Here is a 23,171-nt window from a genome sequence, read left to right on the forward strand (position 1 = left end):
AACAAGTACTCTTAACCGATGATGAGCCGTCTCTCTAGCCCCTTATTTAGTTGTCGTTTTTTAAGATTTATTTATTTTTGTGTTTTTCAGGGACTCACTGGGTTGACCAGGCTAGCCTCAAACTCCTGGGCTCAGGGGGTCTCCATTCCTTAGCCTCCAAAGAGCTGGGACTATAGGCAGGACTATAGGCATGATCCAGCTAATTCACTTGCTCCCTGGGTAGAGTTTCTTCATTTTTGATACAATCTCCGAGCGAGGAGATCCTCACCACAGTCAGCTTTAGACTATTTCCTCTCCCTCTTTCTGGTAGCTGTCTATATGTGCGGGTCATTGGCAAACATGTGATTGTGCCCATATCTTCGCCTTTTCTGAATATTTTACATAAATGGAACAACACAGTATGTGGCCTTTCATGACTAGCTTCTCTTACTTAGCATAATGTTAAAGTTTGTCCATGCCATGTGTATCTGAACTTTATTGTTTTGTTGCCAAGTAATATCCCATTGTATGGACGTACCACAATTTATATCTCCTTTTACTGACAGACAAATATTTGGCTTTTTCCCACCTTGGAGAGTTAAATCAATTTTTGGTAGGACTGCCATAATGAAATGCCACAGATTGGGTGGCTTAACAAAATAAATGTATTGTCTTCTGGTTGGGGAGATTAGAAATCCAAGATCAAAGGCAGGCAGGTTTGGTGGTTTAGATGAGAACGCCCCCATAGGCTCCTATGTTTGGATGTTTGGTCCCCAGTTGGTGGAACTGTTTGGGAAGGATTAGGAGGTGTGGCCTTGTTAGAGGCAATGTGTCACTAGGGGAGGGCTTTGAGACTTCAAAAACCCAGACCATTTCTTCTCCTTCCCCTTTCTCACTTGGGGGAATAGGGGCATCAGCTCTTGTGTTTTTGTGACCAACCTGGTCTACATAGTTTCAGGCTGGCCAGCCAGGACTAAACAGTGAGACCCTGTCCCCCTCACCAAAAAAAAAAAGAAAGAAAAAGAAAAATCCCATAACAACAAGAACTTATTATACAGGCATGTCAGCACCAGTCTGTAACCCCAGAACACAGGAGGCCAAGGAGGGTCCTGAACGCCAGGTCACACTAAGTTACACAGTGAGATGTGGTCTCAAGAAAAATAATTTAAAAAACAGACTTAGTAAGCTGGTACTTTGGATTATTATTATTATTATTATTATTATTATTATTATTATCATCATTATTGATACAAGGTCTTGCTCTACCCCAGGCAGGCCTGACCCTCACTAGTAGCCCAGTGTGGTCCTGAACTTGTGCTTCTCCTCTTGCCGCAGCTGAGGGCCATGCTGGCAGGCTCCCACCACCACACCGACAGCCATTCGGTAACTAAAGTCCTTTCTCTACCACCTTCTCACAGGGCCACCCATGTTGGAGTCCATCTGTCCATTTTGCTCTTGTTTTGTTTGGGGGGCCAAAGTCTTCCTTTGCAGCCTGGGCTGTCTTCACATTTGCGGCCACCCCTCCCCTCCCCTCCACCCCTCTACCCCCCCACACACCCCCCACCCCCCACCCCCCACCCCTCCCACCCCCGCTTCTGCTTCCCAAGTACTAAGATCACTGACCGGCCTCCCCATGTTCAGCCTTAAATCACGGTTTGTGGGCCTGCTCCCGGGAGTAGCGGGGAGGCACAGAAACCTCTAGATTTGGGATCATATGACTCATACCAGCCTATGTGGGTAAGAGAGGCCTGGCACGCGTCCATGGTGAAATACAGAGGGGATGGTCCCCAAGGTCCTGGTTCGCATAACGGGGAACATGGAGGGGAGAGACCCCCGTCCTCTCTCCTAAGGTCTCCCCACGGTCGTTATACCATGCCAGTGCAGGAGGGGCCCTGTGTTTATCTCAGGCGCTGAACACTTTGCTTCCCAGAAAGGGGTGGGAAGGGGCCCTTGTCATTGGGGCTCCCTCACTGCACCCAGCCACGTGGAAATCCAGGCCCAGGGAGGGAAGAGCCTGGAAGTAAACATGGCTCCCCACCCAGGGGACTCTACTACAGGGCTTCCCAGTTGTTTAAAACCATCATCAGACTCTGTCATGGGGACAGAACAGCCACACAAGATCTCTTACACACACACACACACACACACACACACACACACACACACACACACAACAAAAGTTTCAGAAGGAAACAACAAAACACATTTAGGCCTCCTCTTACCTTACTTTCTGTGAGGGGGGGTCGTATTCGTGGTTCGACATCTATGGCCTTAAAGACAAGACAAGACGGTGTTACAAAGGCGCTCACACTTATTGATGCGTGCCTCCGATCGATCTAGTCAGAGAACAAAAGCAATTACCCGGAGCCGGCGCAAAGGGGACCAATGACTCTGAGGGTGGGAGGGAATGGCCTCCGACACTTCCCACTCAAGAATTTATTCCCACGAGCACCTCTCAGGTCCTCGCAAAGGTGCCAGCAATTCAAAGATGGCGGACAGGGGCTGGAGGGATGGCTCGGCAGTTGAGAGCATTTGTCCTAGCAGAGGACACGGGTTCAGTCCTCCGCACCCAGGTGAGGGCTCACCGCCACCCCTAGTTTGAGTTCCAGGGGATCCGACACCCTCTTCTGAGCTCTTAGAGCACTGGGCATGAGCACGGTGCTTACACTTAAATGCAGGCAAAACATTGTACGTAAATCTTTTTTGTTTGTTTTTTTGGTTTTTTTTGTTTTTCGAGACAGGGTTTCTCTGTGTAGCTTTGCGCCTTTCCTGGAACTCACTTGGTAGCCCAGGCTGGCCTCGAACTCACAGAGATCCGCCTGCCTCTGCCTCCCGAGTGCTGGGATTAAAGGCGTGCGCCACCACCGCCCGGCTAAATCTTTTTTTTTTTTCTACCCAAAACAAGAGGTTGAGAACAACAGAGGCTGATAGGAACCGGCCACTGAGACAGGGGTGTGATTGGCAGGGAAAACACAGCTCCAAGAGGTTGGAGGTGGAGCTCAGGGCGGAGAGTGCTTGCATGGTGTGCACAAAGTCCTTGGTTCAATTCCCGGCATCACCTAAACTAGGTGTGATGGCACATGTCTGTAGCCCTAGCATTTGAGGGACGAGGCAGGAGGATCTGGAGCTCAGTGTCATCCTCTGCTACAGAGTGAGTTTCAGGCCAGCCTGAGCTACATACGACTCTATCCCAAAAGGGGAATGGGGCTTAGAGATGGGAACACAGGGGGTCTGGTCTCGGCCTGACCACTGGCTCCACTGTGTCCCCAACTACAGGGTAAGGTGCCTCCCAGATGAGCATGGGAAGAAAGTAGCTTTCAAATCCCCTGGAACAGCTTGTGTTAAGAATGGGATAGGTGACTTCAGTATCTTGCCCTTCCCTAACTCCCCTTACCCCACAAGGTATAGACACTTCCGGTCCCAACCGGAAAAGGCCTGATAGGATTTTCTTCATGGTGGTCCCCGAAGGCATAGGGTAGGTAAGGTAAACTGTGGAAGAGCAGCTGGGGAGAATGGGTTTCCACACGTACAAGGACAGAACTAGACCCATGCTGCTCATCTTGCACACAGATCAATTCAAACAGGAACAGATATCTTAATGCGAGACCCATGACTTTGAAACTGCTAGAGGAAAACGCAGCAAGGCATGGGCATAGGCAAGGATTCTCTGAGGACGACTCGAGTGGCTCACAGAATAAGGCCAGAAGCTGACCCATGGGACTGCATGACGTCTCAAAACCTCTGCACAGCCAAGGACATGGCTGAGTAAAGAGACAGCCTACAGAATGGGAGAAAATCTTGGCCAACTAGGCATCATGAAAACCATGTCAACCGTACCTCATGCAGGCAAAGGCTCTTGCCCAAGGCACGGACTTCCATATTCACTTCTCGTTGCTTTGGGGTCCTAGCAATCACTCCCACATGGATGAGCGCCCCACCCCCACCCCCCACCGCTGGATTATGTTGTGGCAAAGGAAGCCTAGGGTCTCTAGGAGGTAAACTGAGGCTGGAGCCTCAGGGATGGGCAAGTGCCAGCCTTTCCCCTGGGGCTGAGACAGAGCTGTCCTGGTGATGACCTGAGAACAGCGATGATCATTGTCCCCACATGCACAGGCCACAAGGTAGAGAGAGGTTGGAGAGATGACTGAAGGTCAGTGGTGGAGCCGGGTCCACCTCCCACCATGAATGTGATCATTGTGCCCGCTTTGGTGGCACTTAAGGGCTTTGTGTGTGTGTGTGTTGTTGTTATTGTTTTTTGTTTGTTTCTTTGTTTGTTTGTTTGTTTTTGTTTTTTGGAGGGTTTTTGTTTTTGTTTTGTTTTGTTTTTTGAGGCAGGGTCTCACTGTGCTAGCCCTGGCTGTCCTGGAACTCACAGAGATCCTCTCGCCTCCACCTCTGCCTCCAGCGTGCTGGGATTAAAGATGTAGGCCAGCATGCCAGGCAAGGGATTTTGACTGGTCTCTGCTCCTATGAACCCTGCTCCTAACTCCGCCAAAGCAGAGAAGGGAAAGTCAGAGGGAATACAAAGAAAAAAATGAAGTTCCCTCCTCGGCCATTGGTCTCTCAGAGCAGCCCATGAGAGGGCCTCCTGTCCTTGTGCCTGGCTCGGGAAAAGTGCCTCCATTTATTAGGTCCTGCTGCGTTTCGAATGTGAACTGTCCCCAGAGGCTTGATGCCCAGCTGGTGGCCATGTTTTGGAATGTGTTGGAACCTTGAGGAGGTGGCGCCTCACTGGAGGAAGTGATCACTAGGGCCAGATTTTGAGGAGTCCTAGCCTGACTGACCCCACTTCCTGGTCCACTCTCTGCTTCCCGAGGAAGCAAGAGGTCTTGGCTGCCTGCATGCTCCTGCCCCATGGCGCTGCTCCCCTCAACGGTGAGGCAGATTAACCTTTCTTCCCTCAAGTCGCTCCCTGTTAGATATTTGGTCACAGCAATAGAAAAATCACTAGTTATAGTTCCTATTCTCTCTTCCAACCCTTAAAAAAAATGACATCTACTTAGACCATTGCTATTATGAGGGGAGAGGGAAGTACATATGCCACAGCAGGGCTGACGAGGGCCAGAGAACAAGGTGCAGGCATCAGTGAACTTCCTTCTGCCACATGGTCCTGGGCATCAGACTCAGATCCTCGGGCTTGGCAGTGGGCGCCTTTACCGGCTGAGTCATCTTGCTGGCTCCCTCCCAAGTCAACATAGATGAGAAGTGATGCCTCCCTTTCTCAGGAAGGACACTGAAGTTCCTGGGAAGTTGGGTAGTACCCCAAAGGCACACAGCCAGCTCTGTAGAGATCAGGGGGTGACCCGTGTATCTACCACCCCTGGAGAGCAGGGACCATCTATCTTTCCAGCATCTCTTGCTGAGCACACAGGAAGTGCTCGATAAATGTATGCTCTGTAGCAGGCTCCAGATTAAAGAAACCCCACAGACACCATAGTCTTAACAAGAGGTAGGGGGAGCCACACCACAGACCAAAGGCCAGAGCCAACAGAACCACCCACACAAGCTCTGCACACACCCAAGGCCCCGGCTGTCTAGGCTGGTCTTACATTGACACCCCATCAAAGCAAAGGTCACATTGAAGGGGCTCTAAGGAAGCTTTACAGATGCTGAAGGGGCCACATGAGAATGAAGACAACAGAGAAACATATTGTCTGGACAAGTCATGGAGAAAGCTACTGATGGGCTAATGGTTCGGGTCCTTCCTTGGGTCACAAGTGGAGACTTACTATCCAGAGGACAGTGCGGCTAGGCTTAGGAGAGCCCCCCACAGTGTGTGTGGCATTGGGAAGACAGGAGGAAGCAACAAGCTGCACCTCCAGCCTTGGATTTGATGTGGATGAGGGATGGGTGACAGAGACCCCGGTGGACCACCTGGATCTGCAACTGGCCAGCTATTCGAGCTTGGGCCAAGTAAACTCAACTTCTTTAAGCCTCAGTTCCCCCATCCGTGAAATGGGAGTATTACTACTACAGTAGGCCTTTTGAAACATGTAAGGAGGCCAGCACAGGGCATGTAGTTTTCCCCTGCCATGTCTGTGTGGAGGGGTTGGCACCACCCCAGAGACCAAGGTCCATAGGCATTCAAGCCCCCTTTGCAAAATGATAGAGTGTCTGCAGTCGCCTGTGCCCATCCTCCCATAGAATTTCCACGTGCCTGTGCGGTGGTGTGTGTGTACATGTGTGCGTGCGCATCCACGAATACATATATGGAGGCCAGAGGTCGGCATGGGTGTCCTCCTCAATCACTCTTTACTTCATTTGCTTCGGTTACTGAGGGGGGTGGCCACAGCACTCATGAGGCTATCAGAGGATCAACCATGGAGTCAGTCCCCCACTTCCACCGTTACCTGGGTCCTGGAAACCGAACCCATTCCTAGGTTTGCACAGCCAAGCACCTTCAGCCACCCACCCCAGTTTTCAAGTCAGGGTCTCTCCCGGAACCTGGCGCTGATGACTGCAATTAGGCTGTCAGGCTGTTGAGCCTGTGGGATCCATCTCTCTCCCTGCCCCTGCCCCACCCTCCCCCCAGCACTGGCGGTTCAGATGCACCCTGCCGTACCCTGCTTTTATGTGGGCGTTGGGGACCAGAACTTGGGGCCTCAGGCTTGCACGCACAGCAGGCATTTTGCCTACTGAGCCGGGTCCCCAGCCCCTCCCCCGGACTTCCAGTCACTCCGGTGGCTTAGGAGACATGTCGTAGTGCCGGTAGCTGCTGTAACGTGTCATTGGGGGACAGCAAGAGAAGAAGTCTGTCTGTCCAGGACAGATGTAATTTTTTCCCCCTGACTATTTCAGCCCACTGTTGGATGAGTCAACAGATAGAGGAACCACAAATGCAGAGGCCCGTTTGGGTTGCTTGTGCCGTGGGAGCAGCCTCAGCGTAGCTCATCAACCGACAGGCTCGGGGCGGTCAAGACCCAGGCTCCCCTTGGGCTGCTTGAGGGATTTACCGCGGCAAGCCACAGGGAAATGTCTTGGAATCCAGCTGCTATCACAAAAGCTACTACTTGGAAAAGTCAAGGACTCTTCTGAGGTCAAGCCATGGTTTAAGAAGTCTTGGTGATATTTTAGCTTTTGTGTATGTGTTAGCCGATTCCTGCAATGATTTCCTTGTACGCTATGCATGCTTCCAAGAACTCCTAACAGTGCATTTTATCTGAAATACCCATCAAGCGTCCAAAATTAAGCTCAGACCCTCCTTTCTTATACAGCCTTACTGGTGTTTATACTAACATTATACACCCCTAACATTTACCTAACCGCCACTAGGAATGCAGTTTGAGCACATAAATTCTCTTTTTCTGATATATTAAGTGATTTTAGTTGACCTCCTCCCTTACCATTCCCCTTTTGGGTTGTAAAAGAAAGCCTGACGGTCAGTGCCTGAGGAAAAGTCTTGTCTGCCTTTATGACCCTGTAAGAAGTTAAGCCTGGTGACCTTGCTCTAGCTAGAGCACTGCTATTGCATGGAGATGATATATATCAGAGACTTTGAGGATTTTGACTGGAGAACTAGATGGAGAACTAGAAGAATGAGATGGAAGATGAGGAAGAGCCAGATAGGGAAGAACGAGATGAGAAAGACCAAGATGGGTCAGAACTAAGATGAGAGAATTAAGATAGAACTTAGAGGGACAGCGGATAAAAGTAGAGAGAAATCAGGCTGGGAAGGAGCTAGGCAGGAGAACAGAACTGAAGCTGTGCAGACAGGATTTTACCCCAGAGGAATAAAGTAGATGGACAAAAGAATTTGGTGTGCTTAGATTCTTTTCCCCAAATAATTTGAGCCGTTTGTAGTTTCTCTTCTGGGCCCCCAGGAAGAAGATTATTATTATGATTATTAAGACTGGACCATAATAATTTTTGAAAATGTACCGACTTGTAATGCCCAGCATTCGACCTTGAATCTGAGACCCCCCCAAAGCCCATGTGTCTCTCTCTGGGCTTCCCTAGTACCACACAGACCAAGGCTAGACCCGTGGACTAACACTGCATTCCAGACGAGCGTCCAAGCCTCCTGACTGCCACATGGTGCCTGTGACACTAGCTGCTTTGTGCCACCTCGCCGAGGAGGCTGGCCTGGACGGCTTTATAAACTCTCGGTGGCATTCTGCCTGGGGCTGGCAAAGCCAGACAGGACACAGGAAGGGGGCAGAGGGAGGCGGCAGCGACACCCCAAATAAACCTCGTGGTTTGGAAACGTTCCTCCTTTCCCCGGAGCAGGAGACGCTATTTTCCACCCTGGCTGAGGAATAAAGGAGAAAAACGGGGAGTGTGGGGGAGGGGGCGCTTCAGAGGTCAGGGGGTCCCAGGGGCTCTTCAGGTTGATGTTGTTGGTGACCATCATGTTCCACCGCAGCCTGCACGCACAGGTGTTTTAGGCTTGACAACTAAAAACGACGTGGAGAGCCTCTGCTCAGGAGCTGCGGTGCGGCTCAGTTGACAGGGTGTGTGCTTAGCATTCATGAAGCTCTGGGTTCGATCCCCAGCACCCGATAAACTTGGCCTGGTGATTCCAGGAGGATCAGACAGAAGTTTGAGTGTTCAAGGCCAGCCTAGGCTGTGACAGTGAGAACAGTCTCCAAGACAGAATAAATGCAGGGAGGGAAGAAGATACCAAGTCGATGTTCTGGAAGCCTCTGAGGGAAGGAAGACACATCTGGGCCGGACTGTGCCAAGGCCCTCTCAGAGGGGACAAAGGACGGCATTTACACCCCTCCCCCTCCCCCAGACCGAGGGGACTTTGCAGGCCCTTTCAATGCCTAAACCTCCAGTTCGGATCAGCACCCTGAACTCATTCTCCTCAATTCTTAAGACTAGTGAAGATAGCCGGGCGGTGGTGGCGCACGCCTTTAATCCCAGCACTCGGGAGGCAGAGCCAGGCGGATCTCTGTGAGTTCGAGGCCAGCCTGGGCTACAGAGTGAGTTCCAGGAAAGGCACAAAGCTACACAGAGAAACCCTGTCTCGAAAAACCAAAAAAAAAAAAAAAAAAAAAAAAAAAAGACTAGTGAAGATAAATTTGTCCCCGAGGACTGACCAGCCCATTACTCCCATAGCTGAGGGAGCCCTGGCCTACGGAGCATACAGCACGTACCAGCCTGGCATCTGTCCTCGGGCTCACACCCACGAGGCACCCAAGTTCCCCTGTCCCTGAAAGGGAACAACTGTGGTCCTCACTTCAGGGGCCCCGGTGCAGCAAGATGGGTTTCAGGTGAGCCAGTTGCTCTTGGGAATATAATCTGTGCTGGCCACATTTTTGGAGGGATGTTTCAATGTCCAGGGAGACGTTCTACAATGTCAGAAAGGGCTTCTGGTTTGGAAAGGCATGGGGAAATTCAGTCCAAGAGGCTTGCTTCCCCTAGAGAGTGATGCCAGATGCCTGCTTGTAGCCCACGCTCATGACTTTGTAGTAAAACTTTCCAAGAAGCGACTAGCCATGACTAGCAAGACTCCCCCTGGAGAGAAACCACAGGTCTGGCTGAGAAATTAACCTGTGCTAAAAGCCAGGGGCCAGATGGAGGGCTCCTGCTTGCCCTGTTCTTGCTGTGTCCTAAGCCTGAGCTGGACCCCAAGGCAACGCTCCAAGAGAGTGGGCTGAGTAAGACATGGTACACAGGACCCTGTGAGAGGCCAGGGAAACCTGGGGATATGACTCAGTGGAGAGAGTGCTCGCCTGTCATGGAAGAGGCCCTGGGCTCAGTTCCCAGCACCACGTGAACTGGATCTGGTAGAAGATGCCTGTCCTCCCAGCACTTGGGAGGTGGACAGAGGAGCGTCAGGAATTCAAGGTCATTCCTGATGACATGGAAGTTGAGGCCAGCCTGGGATTTGTGAGATCCTCGGGGTGGTAAGGTTTACCTGTCCTCGCTGGCAGCTCTGTCCCATGGTGGAGAGACGCTGGCTGTACTGTTTTTCCGGGAGTCTTCTGGTCTCAGAAATTGGGTCTCCTGATCCTAAAGAAAGGTTAAGTTCAGAAGAGGCCAGTCAGAGCCTCTGCAATGTCCTTCTAGCATCCGCAGTTGAGGAGCTAAATACCCTGATACAGAGGACTGACCCAGGATCTAGAAGACTAAATACCCTGATACAGAGGACTGACCCAGGATCTAGAAGACTAAATACCCTGATACAGAGGACTGACCCAGGATCTAGAAGACTAAACACCCTGATAAAGAGGACTGACCCAGGATAGCGTACAGGCCCATTTCTAGAAGGATCCATGAACCCAGATAAAGCGACATAAGGTTTCCTGTAGAGTATTACTCTGGAAGTACTTCCTGGACTGCCAGCTGGGGGTGGAAGCCCAGCCGAGCTTCAGGGACGTGATCAGCAGAGCTGGGGCCCAACTGAGGCGTCTTCAAAAGGCCACCACTTCAGAAGCAGGACCTTCATCCCAGATTCCCTTGGGCCTCATGTGTCTAACTTAAAATGTGGTATGGAGAATTTCAGAATAAAACCTATTTTTCTAACTCAAAAGGCAATGCACAGTGCTCAGTTACAAGTCTGAGACTAGGCTGGGCAGTGGTGGCGCACGCCTTTAATCCCAGCACTCAGGAGGCAGAGGCAGGTGGATTTCTGTGAGTTCGAAGTCAGCCTGGTCTACAGAGCGAATTCCAGGACAGGCTCCAAAGCTACACAGAGAAACCCTGTATCAAAAAATAAATAGATAGATAGATAGATGGATGGATGGATGGATGGATGGATGGATAGATAGATAAATAAATAAATAAAAAGAAGTCTGAGACTAGAAGTAAGTGGTTTTGAAACTGAAATCACTCTCCTGCAGAAATAACATCGATTACTTTAGTATGTATCCTTCTTTGTATTTCTCTCCAGGTAACTACTTATGAGCAACACCCAAAGAGAGCCATGCTACAATATCCTTTTGTTTTCCGTTGACTGTGTTTGTGTGCACATGCTCATGTGTACCACTGTGAGCATGAGAGCCAGGGGACAACCTGCAGGAGTGGAGACTCTGCTTCCATCACGTGGGTTCTAGGGGACTGAACTCAGTTTGTTAGGCTTGGCAGCAAGTGTCATTGCCTGCTAAGTTATCTTACTGGCCCTAAAATATGCTTTTTTTCTTTCTTTCTTTCTTTCTTTCTTTCTTTTTTTTTTTTTTTTTTTTTTTTTTTTTTTTTTTTTTTTTTTTTTTTTGGATGTTCCGAGACAGGGTTTCTCTATGTAGCTTTGGTGTCTGTCCTGGATCTCACTCTGTAGCCCAGGCTGGCCTTGAACTCACAGAGATCAGGGATCCGCCTGGCTCTGTCTCCCAAGTGCTGGGATTAAAGGCGTGCGCCACCACCGCTCGACTTAAAATATTCTTTTTAAGTCTACCTTCCCCCCCATGGAATACTTTCTGGTGAAAATAATTTTATCCTTTTGTTCTTTTTTTGAGAGAGAGTCTCATGTGCCACAAAGGGTCTAAACTTTCCCATTATCTGAGATCAAGAAGTGCTGAGGGCCTGACGCACAGCTTGGTGATGGTTAAACATACTGAGTATCCACACTTGCTAAGACGGCAGATCAAGTACTTACTGGGCCAAAAAAGGGAATAACTAAGATAATGGCTGCTAGTTAGCTTGACGGGGGTAATAATTTCACTATGTGTATGTGTGTGTATACAAACGACACCCTAATTGTATGGTTTGTCAGTTCAACATCAGTAAAGCCGAGGGGTGAGTCCTCTCCAATTAGTCAAGATCGATGGCCCCTTTGTCCAGTCTCTAGCAGCCTGAACAGCTCCCGACTGTTCCGTGCTTTGCCTAACAATTGGCATACTGCAGCTCCTGCAAGAGCGGCGCCCCTCCACTGGAGGCCCTTCCTGCTCCAACTGGGGAAGCCAAGAGCCCAGGCTTTCAAATATGGGTACAGTGCCAGGCAGCTGGCTGAGTCACCAAGGCTGGCAGTGGAGAGTTCTGCTGGAGCTTGGCACAAAGCAGAAACAAAACTGGTACACTTTCATGCTCGTTATTTGTTTACAGCATCCAATTTTGTTTGTTTGTTTTGTTTTTCAAGACAGGGTTTCTCTGTGTAGTTTTGGTGCCTGTCCTGGATCTCAGGCTGTAGACCAGGCTGGCCTCGAACTCACAGAGATCCGCTTGGCTCTGCCTCTCAAGTGCTGGGATTAAAGGCGTGCGCCACTGCCGCTCAGCTACAGCATCCAGTTTTGATTTGATAGTTATACTTAATTCCGCTACACAAAGGTTTCCGTAAGAAAGGAAATGGAATTTGGTATTTGTATTCTTTAGGGTGCTGGGGAATAGCAGTAACTGGATTCCTTGTGTACTGATACCCCAGTTTGATGGGGGAGGGGTGAGAAGGCTGTACCCCTCACATAGTTTCATGTTGGATACAACTTTGGAATGAAACTCAGATGTGAGGCCAGGATATGTAGCTTGAGGCCCTGCTTAGCCTTTTACCAGCTTTGACCTGGGAAGACTTTGTCTTCAGACAGTCTCAATTATGTAGCCCTAACTGTCCTGGAACTATGTAGACCAGGCTATCCTAAAACTCATGGAGATCTGCCCGCCTCTGCCTTCTGAGTGCTGGGATTAAAAGCGTGCGCCACCACCACCCAGCCTGGGAAGCTGCAGGAGCTGCGGTTCCCTCAACTGTGAGATAGGCATCACCATGGACACACACCAGATCCGAAGGTTTGTTCATAAGCAGGGTACTGGTGCCTGGTACATACCCAGCGCATGCTCTCTGTTATTGTGAATTGCCTGGAAGGGCCGTGAAAGGCTTGAGCAGAGGCCTAGACATGTAAGCTGCAGGACAGTGGCTCCTCCAGTCAACACTCTATGGGGGTGAAAGGAACTCTTTTTTTTTTTAATGGTTTTTCTTTCTTTCTTTCCTTTTTTTTTTTTTTTTTTTTTTTTTTTTTTTTTTTTTTTTTCCGAGACAGTGTTTCTGTGTAGCTTTGCACCTTTTCTGGAACTCACTTGTTAGCCCAGGCTGGCCTCGAACTCACAGAGATCTGCCTGGCTCTGCCTCCCAAGTGCTGGGATTAAAGGCGTGCGCCACCACCACCTGGCTTCTTTCTTTTTTGGGTTTTTTTTTTTTTTTTTTTTTTTGGTTTTTTTCAAGACAGGGTTTCTCTGCATAGCTTTGTGCCTTTCCTGGAACTCACTCTGTAGACCAGGCTGGTCTCGAACTCACAAATCCTCCTGACTCTGCCTCCAGAGTGGTGGGATTAAAGGTGTGCACCACTACTGCACAGCATTTTTTTGGTTTTTCAAGACAGGGTTTCTCTGTGTAGCTTTGCGCCTTTTCTGGAACTCACTTGGTAGTCCAGGCTGGCCTGGAACTCACAGCGATCCTCCTGGCTCTGCCTCCCAAGTGCTGGGATTAAAGGTGTGCGCCACCACCAACCAGCTGCCACCACTGCCCAGCAGGAACTCTTATAGATGAGCTTTTACTTGTATGTATATATATATATATATATATATATATATATATATATAAAATATATATATATATATATATATATATATATAAAATATATATATATATATATATTTAAATAAAATTCTGTGTTGTGGAATATTCTTTTGCACTGTGTGAAGATGTGTCACTGTGATTGGTTTAGTAAAAAGCTAAATGGCCAATAACTAGGTGGGTGCTGTGGGATGTCTTTCTGTAAGCTGTGAATATGTGTTGCCCTGATTGGTTGATAAATAAAGCTGTTTGGCCAATGGTGAGTCAGAATAAGGTTAGGAGGTACCTTCAAGCTTCGGAGAGAGAAGAGGAAAGGAGAGTGGGGCAGGCATTGTGAGCCGCCACCAGGGGAAGCAAGATGTGAAAGTACCGGTAAGCCACGAAGCCACGTGGCAATGCCTAGATGAGTAGAAATGGGCTGAGTTAAGTTGTAAGAGCTAGCAAGAGGCCTGAGCCATTAGGTCATACATTTTGTAAATAATATAAGCCTTTGTGTGTGGGTCTGAGCGGCTGCAGGACCAGGTGGGACTTCCAGACAGAGAGAGCTCTGGGAAGAAGAAAGGCAGAGTCACCAGTCATAAGCGGAGGGAGCAAGACATGCAGGAGGAGAGGTAAAAGCCAGAGTCACATGCTTGAATAGAAATGGGTTAATTTGCCGGGTGGCGGTGGTGCACGCCTTTAATCCCAGCACTCAGGAGACAGAGCTAGGTGAATCTCTGTGAGTTTGAGGCCAGCCTGGACTACAGAGCAAGATCCATGACAGACAGGTACCAAAACTACACAGAGAAACCCTGTCTCAAAAAAACAAAAAAAAAAAACAACAAAAAAAAAAAAAAAGAAAAGAAAAGAAATGGGTTAATTTAAGTTATAAGAGCTACTGGGACAAGCCTCAGCTATAGGCCAAGCTTAATTAATAATTATGTCTCTGTGTAGTTGGTTTTTTTGTTTTTGTTTTTGTTTTTTTGTGAACAGGCGGCCCGAAGAAAAATCCCTCTATAATTCTACATTTTTGTAAAACTTGATAAGATAGTATTTCAAGATGTATAGTCACAAATATGAATGTTAACACAGAGACAGACAGACAGACACACACACACACACACACACACCACACGGTTTTCTGGCACCTTCATCCTTCTGTGCCTGGCCTGCTTTGGCATCTTCTCTGTCTGTAAGGCTATCCTGTCTTGCCTGTACCCCCTTTTCCCTCTGGGTACCTTCTCCTTTCTTTGCAGGGGTGTTTCAGGCTTGGCTCTGGCTTTGGGGGAGCTGGCTCAGCAGACAACCATACAGTGTTTCGGTAGCGATTCTTGACCTACCCCCTCGGCATCTGCCGTCGGTCTTTCTTTCGGGTGTGGTGGAAACATAAAGACTGGATATGAGACACAGCACCCACCGTGTCCGTCTGTCCTGGCTGGCTCTGTCTTCACTTCCACACTGCTCCTTTGTGTTCTGTTTTGATGTGTATGGATGTTTTTGGCTGCATGTATATCTGCGCACCACATGTAAGACGTGCCAAAGGAGGCTGGAAGAGGATGTTGGGTTCCCTGGAACTGGAGTTCAGACAGTTATGATCCACCATGTGGGTGCTGAGGATCGATCCTGGGTCCTCTGAAAGAGCAGCTTTTTACAGCTGACCCATCTCTCCAGCCTACGTTACGTTACGAGTTTTTACATTTTACCCTACAAGGCTCAGAGGGTAGCTCCCTGGCAGAACTTGCCTTAACGGGCACCAAAGGCTCTAGGTTTGACCCCCAACACTGCCGAATGAATAGATAAATCTCACTGTGTAACTTTTGGGGGCTGCTCCATATAATACTAATTTATTTAATTATCAATGTTAAATGTATACACATTTTAAAACTTGAAATGCAGCTCCTAAACCAACAGCTCATCTCTTGGAGATTTAAAGATTTTTGGTTATTTTCAGCGTGTTTACAGGGTAGAGGTGTCACCACTATCTGATTCTAGAAAATGCCCGTTATGGAGTTGGGGAGATGGCTCAGTGCATAAGAACAATTGACTGTAAGCAGAAGGACACACGATAAGATCCCGGCATCCACATTAAAAAGGCCAGATGTGGCCATACACCCGAAGCCCCCACTCTGTAAGAGATCAGGCAGATGGCGGGCCCTTGTTGGCCCAGCCTTGCTCCAGGCTCAGTGAGAGATGCCATCTCAAGGGAGTGAGTGAGCCTCCTCTTCTAGCCATTGCTCACGCACATGTACCTGTACCCCACACCCAACATGTATATACACTACACATACACCACACTTGCACACATAAACACACACAAAAGGAAACACCCACTACCCCTGAAGAAACTCACAGCCGTCGGCAGTATATTCCCAGCCCCTGACAACACTAATCTTGCCTCCTGTGCACTTCACTGCATATAACATGAAGATAATTATAATGCATGGGCTAGGGGCCAAGAGTACGAGTGTATTTTATAGACGGGCGCTCAGTGAAGGCTTTTGTCCTGTTCTCACTTCATTTCCTGCATAGAGGCACTGCTGTGGCTCCACCAGCAAAAGACCCAGTAGCTGAGTCAGCCTAGAGCAGAGCCTGAGCCCAAGACATAATGCAACAGCCCGTGCTGGTTCTCATGGCAACTCCTGCGCCTTAGACTCCCTGGGGCCGAGCTTATGGCACCACCACATTGGCATCATTTATGAGTTTTTGTTGTTTATTGATTTGCTTTTGCTTTTGAGGGTTTCACTCTGTAGTCCAGACTGGCCTGGAACTGACTATGTAAACCATAATAGTGTCAAACTCATGACCATCCTCCTGCCTCAGCCTCCAAAGGGCGGGCATTACAGGCAATGAGCCACTACATCTGGGATCATGTATGATTTAGCTTTGCCATTATGAGAAAAATGTCCTGCTAGCTCTACCAGACAGGCTTACAAAGTCCACAGATACCCCCCCACCAACACACACACACACACACACACACACACACACACACACACACACACACCTGCCTGCCTTTCTGACAGAGGGGCAGCTTCCTCAGCCTGTCCTGGATCTCGAAACATCTTACAGAGAAGGAGTGCTCCCCATCCCGTTAGTGCAGATGATGGAGAATCTAGATGATTACATTATGGTCCTCTTTCTTCCTCTGCTAACCACCAACTGTTGCCCAGGAGATGAGCGGGGGAGGGGGAGGGAGCTCTGGGCATCTGTTGGAGGCTTGGCCATGGCAGGTCTCTGTCAGGACATTGCTTGGTCCAGAGGTCAGGCAGAACTGAGGAGTGTTATCTGTGGCCCATCTCGCTGGCAGCATGGGCTGTGTGCAGTTCCTTCTGTGCGGGCACTTCCTGCTGAGAGTGGACATTCTCCATCACTCCAAATGCCCTGCGAGTCCAGGGGCCGACTCTCTGGGACGGCGAGGGTGTCTAGAACTGTCTTCTCTGCCTCCTTCCTTTCCTCTGACAGAACCCAAAACATCTGTGTAAGTCAAGCGTTTGTCTTCCCAAAAATTCTGGCCCAGGCACCGTTGTGAGTGTCAGATGAGAGGCTTCATTTCTTGGGCCATTTGCCTGAATTTGGGGCTCCTCGTTTCTCAGCGTGCCAGTAACACTGAACCTCACAGTTCATTCATGGTTTGCTGGTGACTGGGCTCCTCGTTCCTTACCAGCTCTGGCTCTGTGTTGGTTCAGCCTGCTCTTACCAAATCATTCAGTGGAGTCCTTACAAACAGCAGGTGACAGTTTGTATCAGGTAGAGAGAGTGGACGCTCTCGTTCCCAACAATCCTTGTGCTGACTCCCCCTTTTACAAAGACCCTGAGCCTCGGAAGGTTGGCGACCTTCCCGAGCTCAGATAGATGTCAAGTAGCAAAGCTGAGGTTTGACACTGGGCTGGTGACCTGGCTTCGGCTTCCCATGCTCCACGATGCTCGCTGACCTTCTAATCCCCCTACCTCACCCCAACCCCAGCTATAAAAGTTACCCACGACTGAGTTATATCCCTGTCTTGCTAGGGTTTTCATTACCGTGAAGAGACAGCATGACCATGGCAACTCTTATAAAAGAAAACATTTTGCCGGGCGTTGGTGGCGCACGCCTTTAATCCCAGCACTCAGGAGGCAGAGCCAGGTGGATCGCTGTGAGTTCGAGGCCAGCCTGGGCTACCAAGTGAGCTCCAGGAAAGGCGCAAAGCTACACAGAGAAACCCTGTCTTGAAAAACCAAAAAAAAAAAAAATAAAAAAAAAATAAAAGAAAACATTTCATTGGGGTGGCCCCTTTACAGTTTCAGAGGTTCAGTCTGTTATCATCATGGCATGCGGCCTGAAACGGTGCTGGAGAAGTAGCTGAGAGTCTGCCATCTTGCAGACAACAGGAAGTCGACTGTGATAATGGGCGGTAACCCGAGTATGGGAAACCTCAAAGCCCGCCCCCACAGTGACACACTTCCTCCAACAAGGCCACGCCCACTCCAACACAGCCACACCTCACAATAGTGCCACTCCCTATGAGATTACGGGGACCAATTACGTTCAAACTACCACAATCCCCAAGCTGATTTTACCTTCCTTGTAAATTTTTGAGACAGGGTCTCCCTAAATTGGCCTTGAACTTGTTCTGTATCCCAACATAGCCCTTGAAACTCCTTAATCCTCCTGCCTCAGCTTTGTGAGCATCTGGGATTATAGGTCTGTGCCAACCCAACTTGGGCACCCACACTGCCACATTCTTAGTCACTCTGTCCCTCAACAGCACTGTGTCAATTCAGACAGCGAATGTTGTCAACTTGGGAGGATCCAGAAGCACCTAAGAGATAGGCTTCTGGGCATGCATGTGGCGGAACAGCCCGTCATAGGTTGATTGATGGGGGAAGATTCATCTGACCTGGTGTGGATTCTGCACTGCACAAACTGGAGAGAGCAAGCGGGTGGCAGCATGTATTTATTGCGTTCTGCTTCCTGATTGTAGATGGGATGTGACCAGCTGCTTCAAGCTCCTGCTGCTGTGATGCCCTCCCGCCTCCACCATGACGGACAGTTTCCTCCACTGTGAGCCACAATCAACTCTTTGCTTTTGAAGGTGCCTTGGTCAGTGTATTCTATGACAGCAACAGGAGAAGGAACCAAGACACCGAGCTGATGAGGAAGGACAGCCAGGCATGGTGGGTGGTGCACACCAACAATCCAGCATTTGGGAAGCTGAGGCAGGAGGATGGTGGGTTTGAATCCAGTCTAGGCTACACAGTGAGAGCCTAACCTAAAGACAGCCTGAAGAGCAGCTAGGGAGATGGTAAAGTGCTTAGCTCGCAAACAGATGACGTCAGTTTGATCCCCAGAAGTCATGGGGAAATAGCCAGGCATGGTGGCACACACCTGTAATGCCAACGCTGGGGAGGCCGAAACATGCCGATCCGTGGGGTTCGCTGGTCAGCCAGCTTAGCCTAATTGGTGACTCCAGATTCCAAAGAGAGACTGTCTCAAAGCACAGGTGAAGAATGGCTCCTGAGAAATAACACTTGAGTTTGTCTTTAGGCACACACACACACACACACACACACACACACACACACACACACACCCCACATGCATGCACACACACAAAAATTGAGAAGATAAAATGGGTATGGGGGGGGTGTTCCGTCTTGGCCAGTTGTGATCATATAAAAAGTGTTAATAGCCAGGCAGTGGTGGTGCACATCTTTAATGCCAGAGGCGGGTGGGTCTCTGAGTTCGAGGTGAGCCTGGTCTACAAAGTAAGTTCCAGGACAGCCAGGATTACACAGAGAAACCTTGTCTCAAAAAAACAAAAGAAAAACAAAATGACATTAGCCTCATCACTTCGGACACTTAACTGCAGTGAGTTTAGGTGCCTTTCAAATTACTGTGTAGCCCTGGGAGAGTGTCCCTCTCCAAGCCCAGTCAATGAAATGTATGTAAATGCTTAAGACTATCTTCAGATCCCCACATTGGGTCTCTTTAAGGCATCCTACAGATCCCCAGGAAGCTGCCTGAGGTGGGTCACAGGAGCTCTGTAAAACCCACCATGGACTGCAGCCCAAGGCCACATCCCTGTCCACTTGCCTTGGGAGAATTTGAGTCACGTCTGCCAGCTCTTCACTGGTGTTCACTCTCATTTTTCCCAAGGGGCAGCATTTGCTGTCCTTGCAGGATGACGGAACAGTTGATGGAAAGCAGGTGGGACTGGGCGAGTGCTCTCTTCCCAGGTCTCTGAGGACAGTCTTGGGCGGGTTAGCTGGAGTGCTGAGAACAGAGAGACAGAAGACTTACCAAAAGCCTGGGACGGGGTGGGCCACTCGTCACCCTGTGAAAAGGGTCCCTTTTGGGACATCACTGCAGCCTTGGCTCTGAACACACAGCCCAGGCATGGCACCAGGAGCCCTGTCTCAAAACCCATCAACCTGTGCGGCCTGAAGCCCTTCAGCGTAGACCCGAGACTGCTGTGTTAGGAAGAACGGTATTTTCACTGTACGTGTGTGGCTGTCTGCTCTCACACAAGAGTTTAACTATAGAAAGCAAAGACGTCAAGACAGAAACATCAGCAGTATATTTCTGGATTGTTTGGAATATTTGATTTTAAAAATTGCTTTTTGAATGGCTTGCTTGAGTTTCATGAAAAAAAAAAAGAAAGAAAAAGAAAAAGAAAAACCAAACTATTGGTAGAATGTGGTTTGGGCCAAGCAGTGGTGGCTCAAGTCTTTAATCCCAGCACTTGGGAGGCAGAGGCAGGCAGATCTCTGAGTTCAAGGCCAGCCTGGTCTACAGTTGAGTTCCAGGACAGCCAGGGCTGTTCCACAGAGAAGTCCTGTCTTGGAAAACCAAATAAATAAATAAATAAATAAATAAATAAATAAATAAATAAATAAATAAATAAATAAATAAATAAATAAATAAATAAATGGATCGTGGCTTGGGATTCTGATGGAATTTCTGACAGATCCTGAAATGGCTCTAAACACACTTCTTCCGGTTCATGCTGCATGTCTGTGTAAAGTGGCGTTCTCGGATCAAAGCACGTTACGTACATGTTACGAAAATGTCACGACCGAGCCCACTATTCTGTAAGAGCAAAGTACACTAACAAGAAATGTTTTCATGCCGGGCGGTGGTGGCGGCGGCGGCGCACACCTTTTAATCCCAGCACTTGGGAGGCAGAGGCAGGCGGATCTCTGTAATTTCGAGGGCAGCCTGGTCTACAGGGTGAGATCCAGGACAGGTACCTCAGCTACACAGAGAAACCCTGTCTCAAAAAAACAAAACAAAACAAAAAAAGAAAAGAAAAGGCTGGAGAGATGGCTCAGAGGTTAAGAGCACCGACTGCTCTTCCAGAGGTCCTGAGTTCAATTCCCAGCACCCACATGGTGGCTCACAACCAACTGTAATGAGATCTGGCACCCTCTCCTGTATACATAATAAATAAATAAATAAATCTTAAAAAAAAAAAGCTGGGCGTTGGTGGTGCACGCCTTTAATCCCAGCACTCGGGAGGCAGAGCCAGGAGGATCTTTGTGAGTTCGAGGCCAGCCTGGGCTACCAAGTGAGTTCCAGGAAAGGCGCAAAGCTACACAGGGAAACCCTGTCTCAAAAAACCAAAAAAAAAAAAAAGAAAAAAAAAAAAAAAAAAAGAAAGAAAGAAAGAAAAGAAAAGAAAAGAAAAGAAAGAAAAGAAAAAGAAATGTTTTCAGAAAGTCTCCCTAGGGGGCGCTGGAGAGTCGATGGCTCAGTGGTTGCTGCTCTTGCGAAGGCCTCCACACTCTGTTCTGACCTCCATGGGCACTGCAGACACACGATCATGATACGTAGACACTTATGAAGGCAAAACGCCCAAACACATAGAATAAAAATAGAAATCTACAAAACATTTCTCTCTAGGGCTGGCCAAATGGCTCAGCAGATAAGGATCTGATACTCCCCCAAATCCACATGATGGAAGGAAAGGATATGTTCAGACTGTCTTCTCACCCCGACGTCTGCCTCATAGCATGCGTGTGTACGCACAATTCCACGCACGTGCGCACGCGCGCGCGCGCACACACACACACACACAGTAAACAACAGACTATAATAATAAAAGAGCACAGCATGCAAGTGTAAGTCAAAGGAAAATTTTTAAATTTAAATTTTTTTAGCATTTATTTGTGCGTGTGTATGTGTGCACACATGCATGCACCTATGAGCACATGGTGTACATGTGGAAGTCAAAAGACAACCTGTGGGAGTGGGTTCTCTCCTTCCACCATGTGGGGTCCAGGGATCGAACTCAGGTCGTCAGGCCTGGCTGCAAGCACTCCTAACTCACACAGCCATCTCGCCGGCCCTGTCCGGACATCCTATGGGACATGAGCTAGAGGATGAGAGATGAGTATTCCATGTCAGAGAGAGCCTGCCTGAAGCTCCACGAGATGCCCAGGGCAGGCCTTCCTCTCAGCTTCCTCTCAGCACCAGCCAGTGCCCCAGTGAAGGCTTTTCGGGGTGCTGCCATCTGGAGGTGATTCGAGCGAGCCCCTAAGCCAGTGAGTGGTTCTCAACCTTCCTAATGCTGCGACCCTTTCATACAGTTCCTCATGCTGTGGTGACCCCAGCCATGAAATTATTTTCATTGCTACTTCATAAATGTAATTTTGCTACTGTCAGGAATCACGATGCAAATAAATAGCTGATATGCAACGCCAGGGGGGTCGTGACCCACAGGTTGAGAACCACTGCCCTAAGTGATTTCCCATATGGCACCAGCCAGGAGCAAACCTCAGAACTTACTGTGAAACGGTGCTTTGAGGCGTCTCAAATACAGACAGTCATCTGGAGAGTCCAGTAGGAACCCCCTCTTCTGAAACTGCAGTCACAGCCTCTCCACATACTCGCTGTTGCCAAAATGTGACCACACGCTTTCAAACCTGCCTCTTACCAAGCACTAGGCAGAGGGCTCGTCTGCCCTGGGTCTCATAACACCCAAGCCAAATCTGGTTTATTTTCTACCAAAACAAAGCCAAACAAAACCTCCCATCCTACCTCAAGCCCATTGGATCCAAGCCTCTTCACAGAGGAAGCAAAAGACTTCCTAATCTCATGCTTAAAAAAAAATGCCAGCTATGCGCTCCCACAGGCTTCCAGCCCTGGCGGCCAAGGGCACTGGGGCCGTCTCACTCGCTTCCCAGCTGATCTACAATTCAATTCTCTTTTGTGCACAATCCCAGACAATGTCTCACAGCTCAGATCCAAGCTTTTCATCCCAGGGCAGGCCACCCTTGCCTTACCCTGAAGCACGCGCCCTGCGCTCATTAAGCGCACACAGAAACCAAGACAGACTCTGCTGCTTCATTTGTCTTACAGAGAAAAGGTGGATTTCCGATCTGACTCAGTATCCATTGCCTTCTGGGTCCCAGGCACAGGAGGGCAAGGATGTGAGAAGTCGGAGATGGCCAAGACAGAACCATGAAGCCATCACAAAACTTGTGGACAGCCGGGCAGTGGTGGCGCACGCCTTTAATCCCAGCACTCGGGAGGCAGAGGCAGGTGGATCTCTGTGAGTTCGAGGCCAGCCTGGTCTACAGAGTGAGATCCAGGACAGGCGCCAAAGCTACACAGAGAAACCTGAAAAACCAAACAAACAAACAAACAAAACCTTATAGACAAAGCAGATTAATGACAAAATACTCAAGGCAGCCATGATGTGAGTGGTGGGTATTTTAGGTGTCACAATGGTGGGTAGCAGGGTGGCTCCAAGAAGACAGGTGTGACCTGGGACATGAATGAACTGTTGGT

General features: G+C 49.0%; 1 protein-coding gene across 2 annotated transcripts in view; it reads right to left on the reverse strand.

Moving 5' to 3' along the window:
- Nucleotides 1-23,171, reverse strand: part of Hk1 (hexokinase 1) — a 111,513-nt gene that overhangs the window by 83,998 nt on the left and 4,344 nt on the right. Inside the window, exons 2-4 of one of the 2 annotated variants that reach the window (XM_037200104.1) lie at nt 19,473-19,652; nt 9,842-9,936; nt 2,202-2,249 (exon numbers count right to left, since the gene is read on the reverse strand). In XM_037200104.1, coding sequence (XP_037055999.1) covers nt 2,202-2,249; nt 9,842-9,868 — 75 coding nt within the window. In that variant the 5' untranslated portion in view covers nt 9,869-9,936; nt 19,473-19,652. Of the gene's footprint in view, nt 1-2,201; nt 2,250-9,841; nt 9,937-16,403; nt 16,503-19,472; nt 19,653-23,171 lie in introns of those variants that run through there. The other variant, XM_037200103.1, reaches the window with a different exon arrangement.

This window comes from Peromyscus leucopus, chromosome 16_21 (assembly GCF_004664715.2).
Source record: "Peromyscus leucopus breed LL Stock chromosome 16_21, UCI_PerLeu_2.1, whole genome shotgun sequence".
NCBI classification, from domain to species: Eukaryota; Metazoa; Chordata; class Mammalia; order Rodentia; family Cricetidae; genus Peromyscus; species Peromyscus leucopus.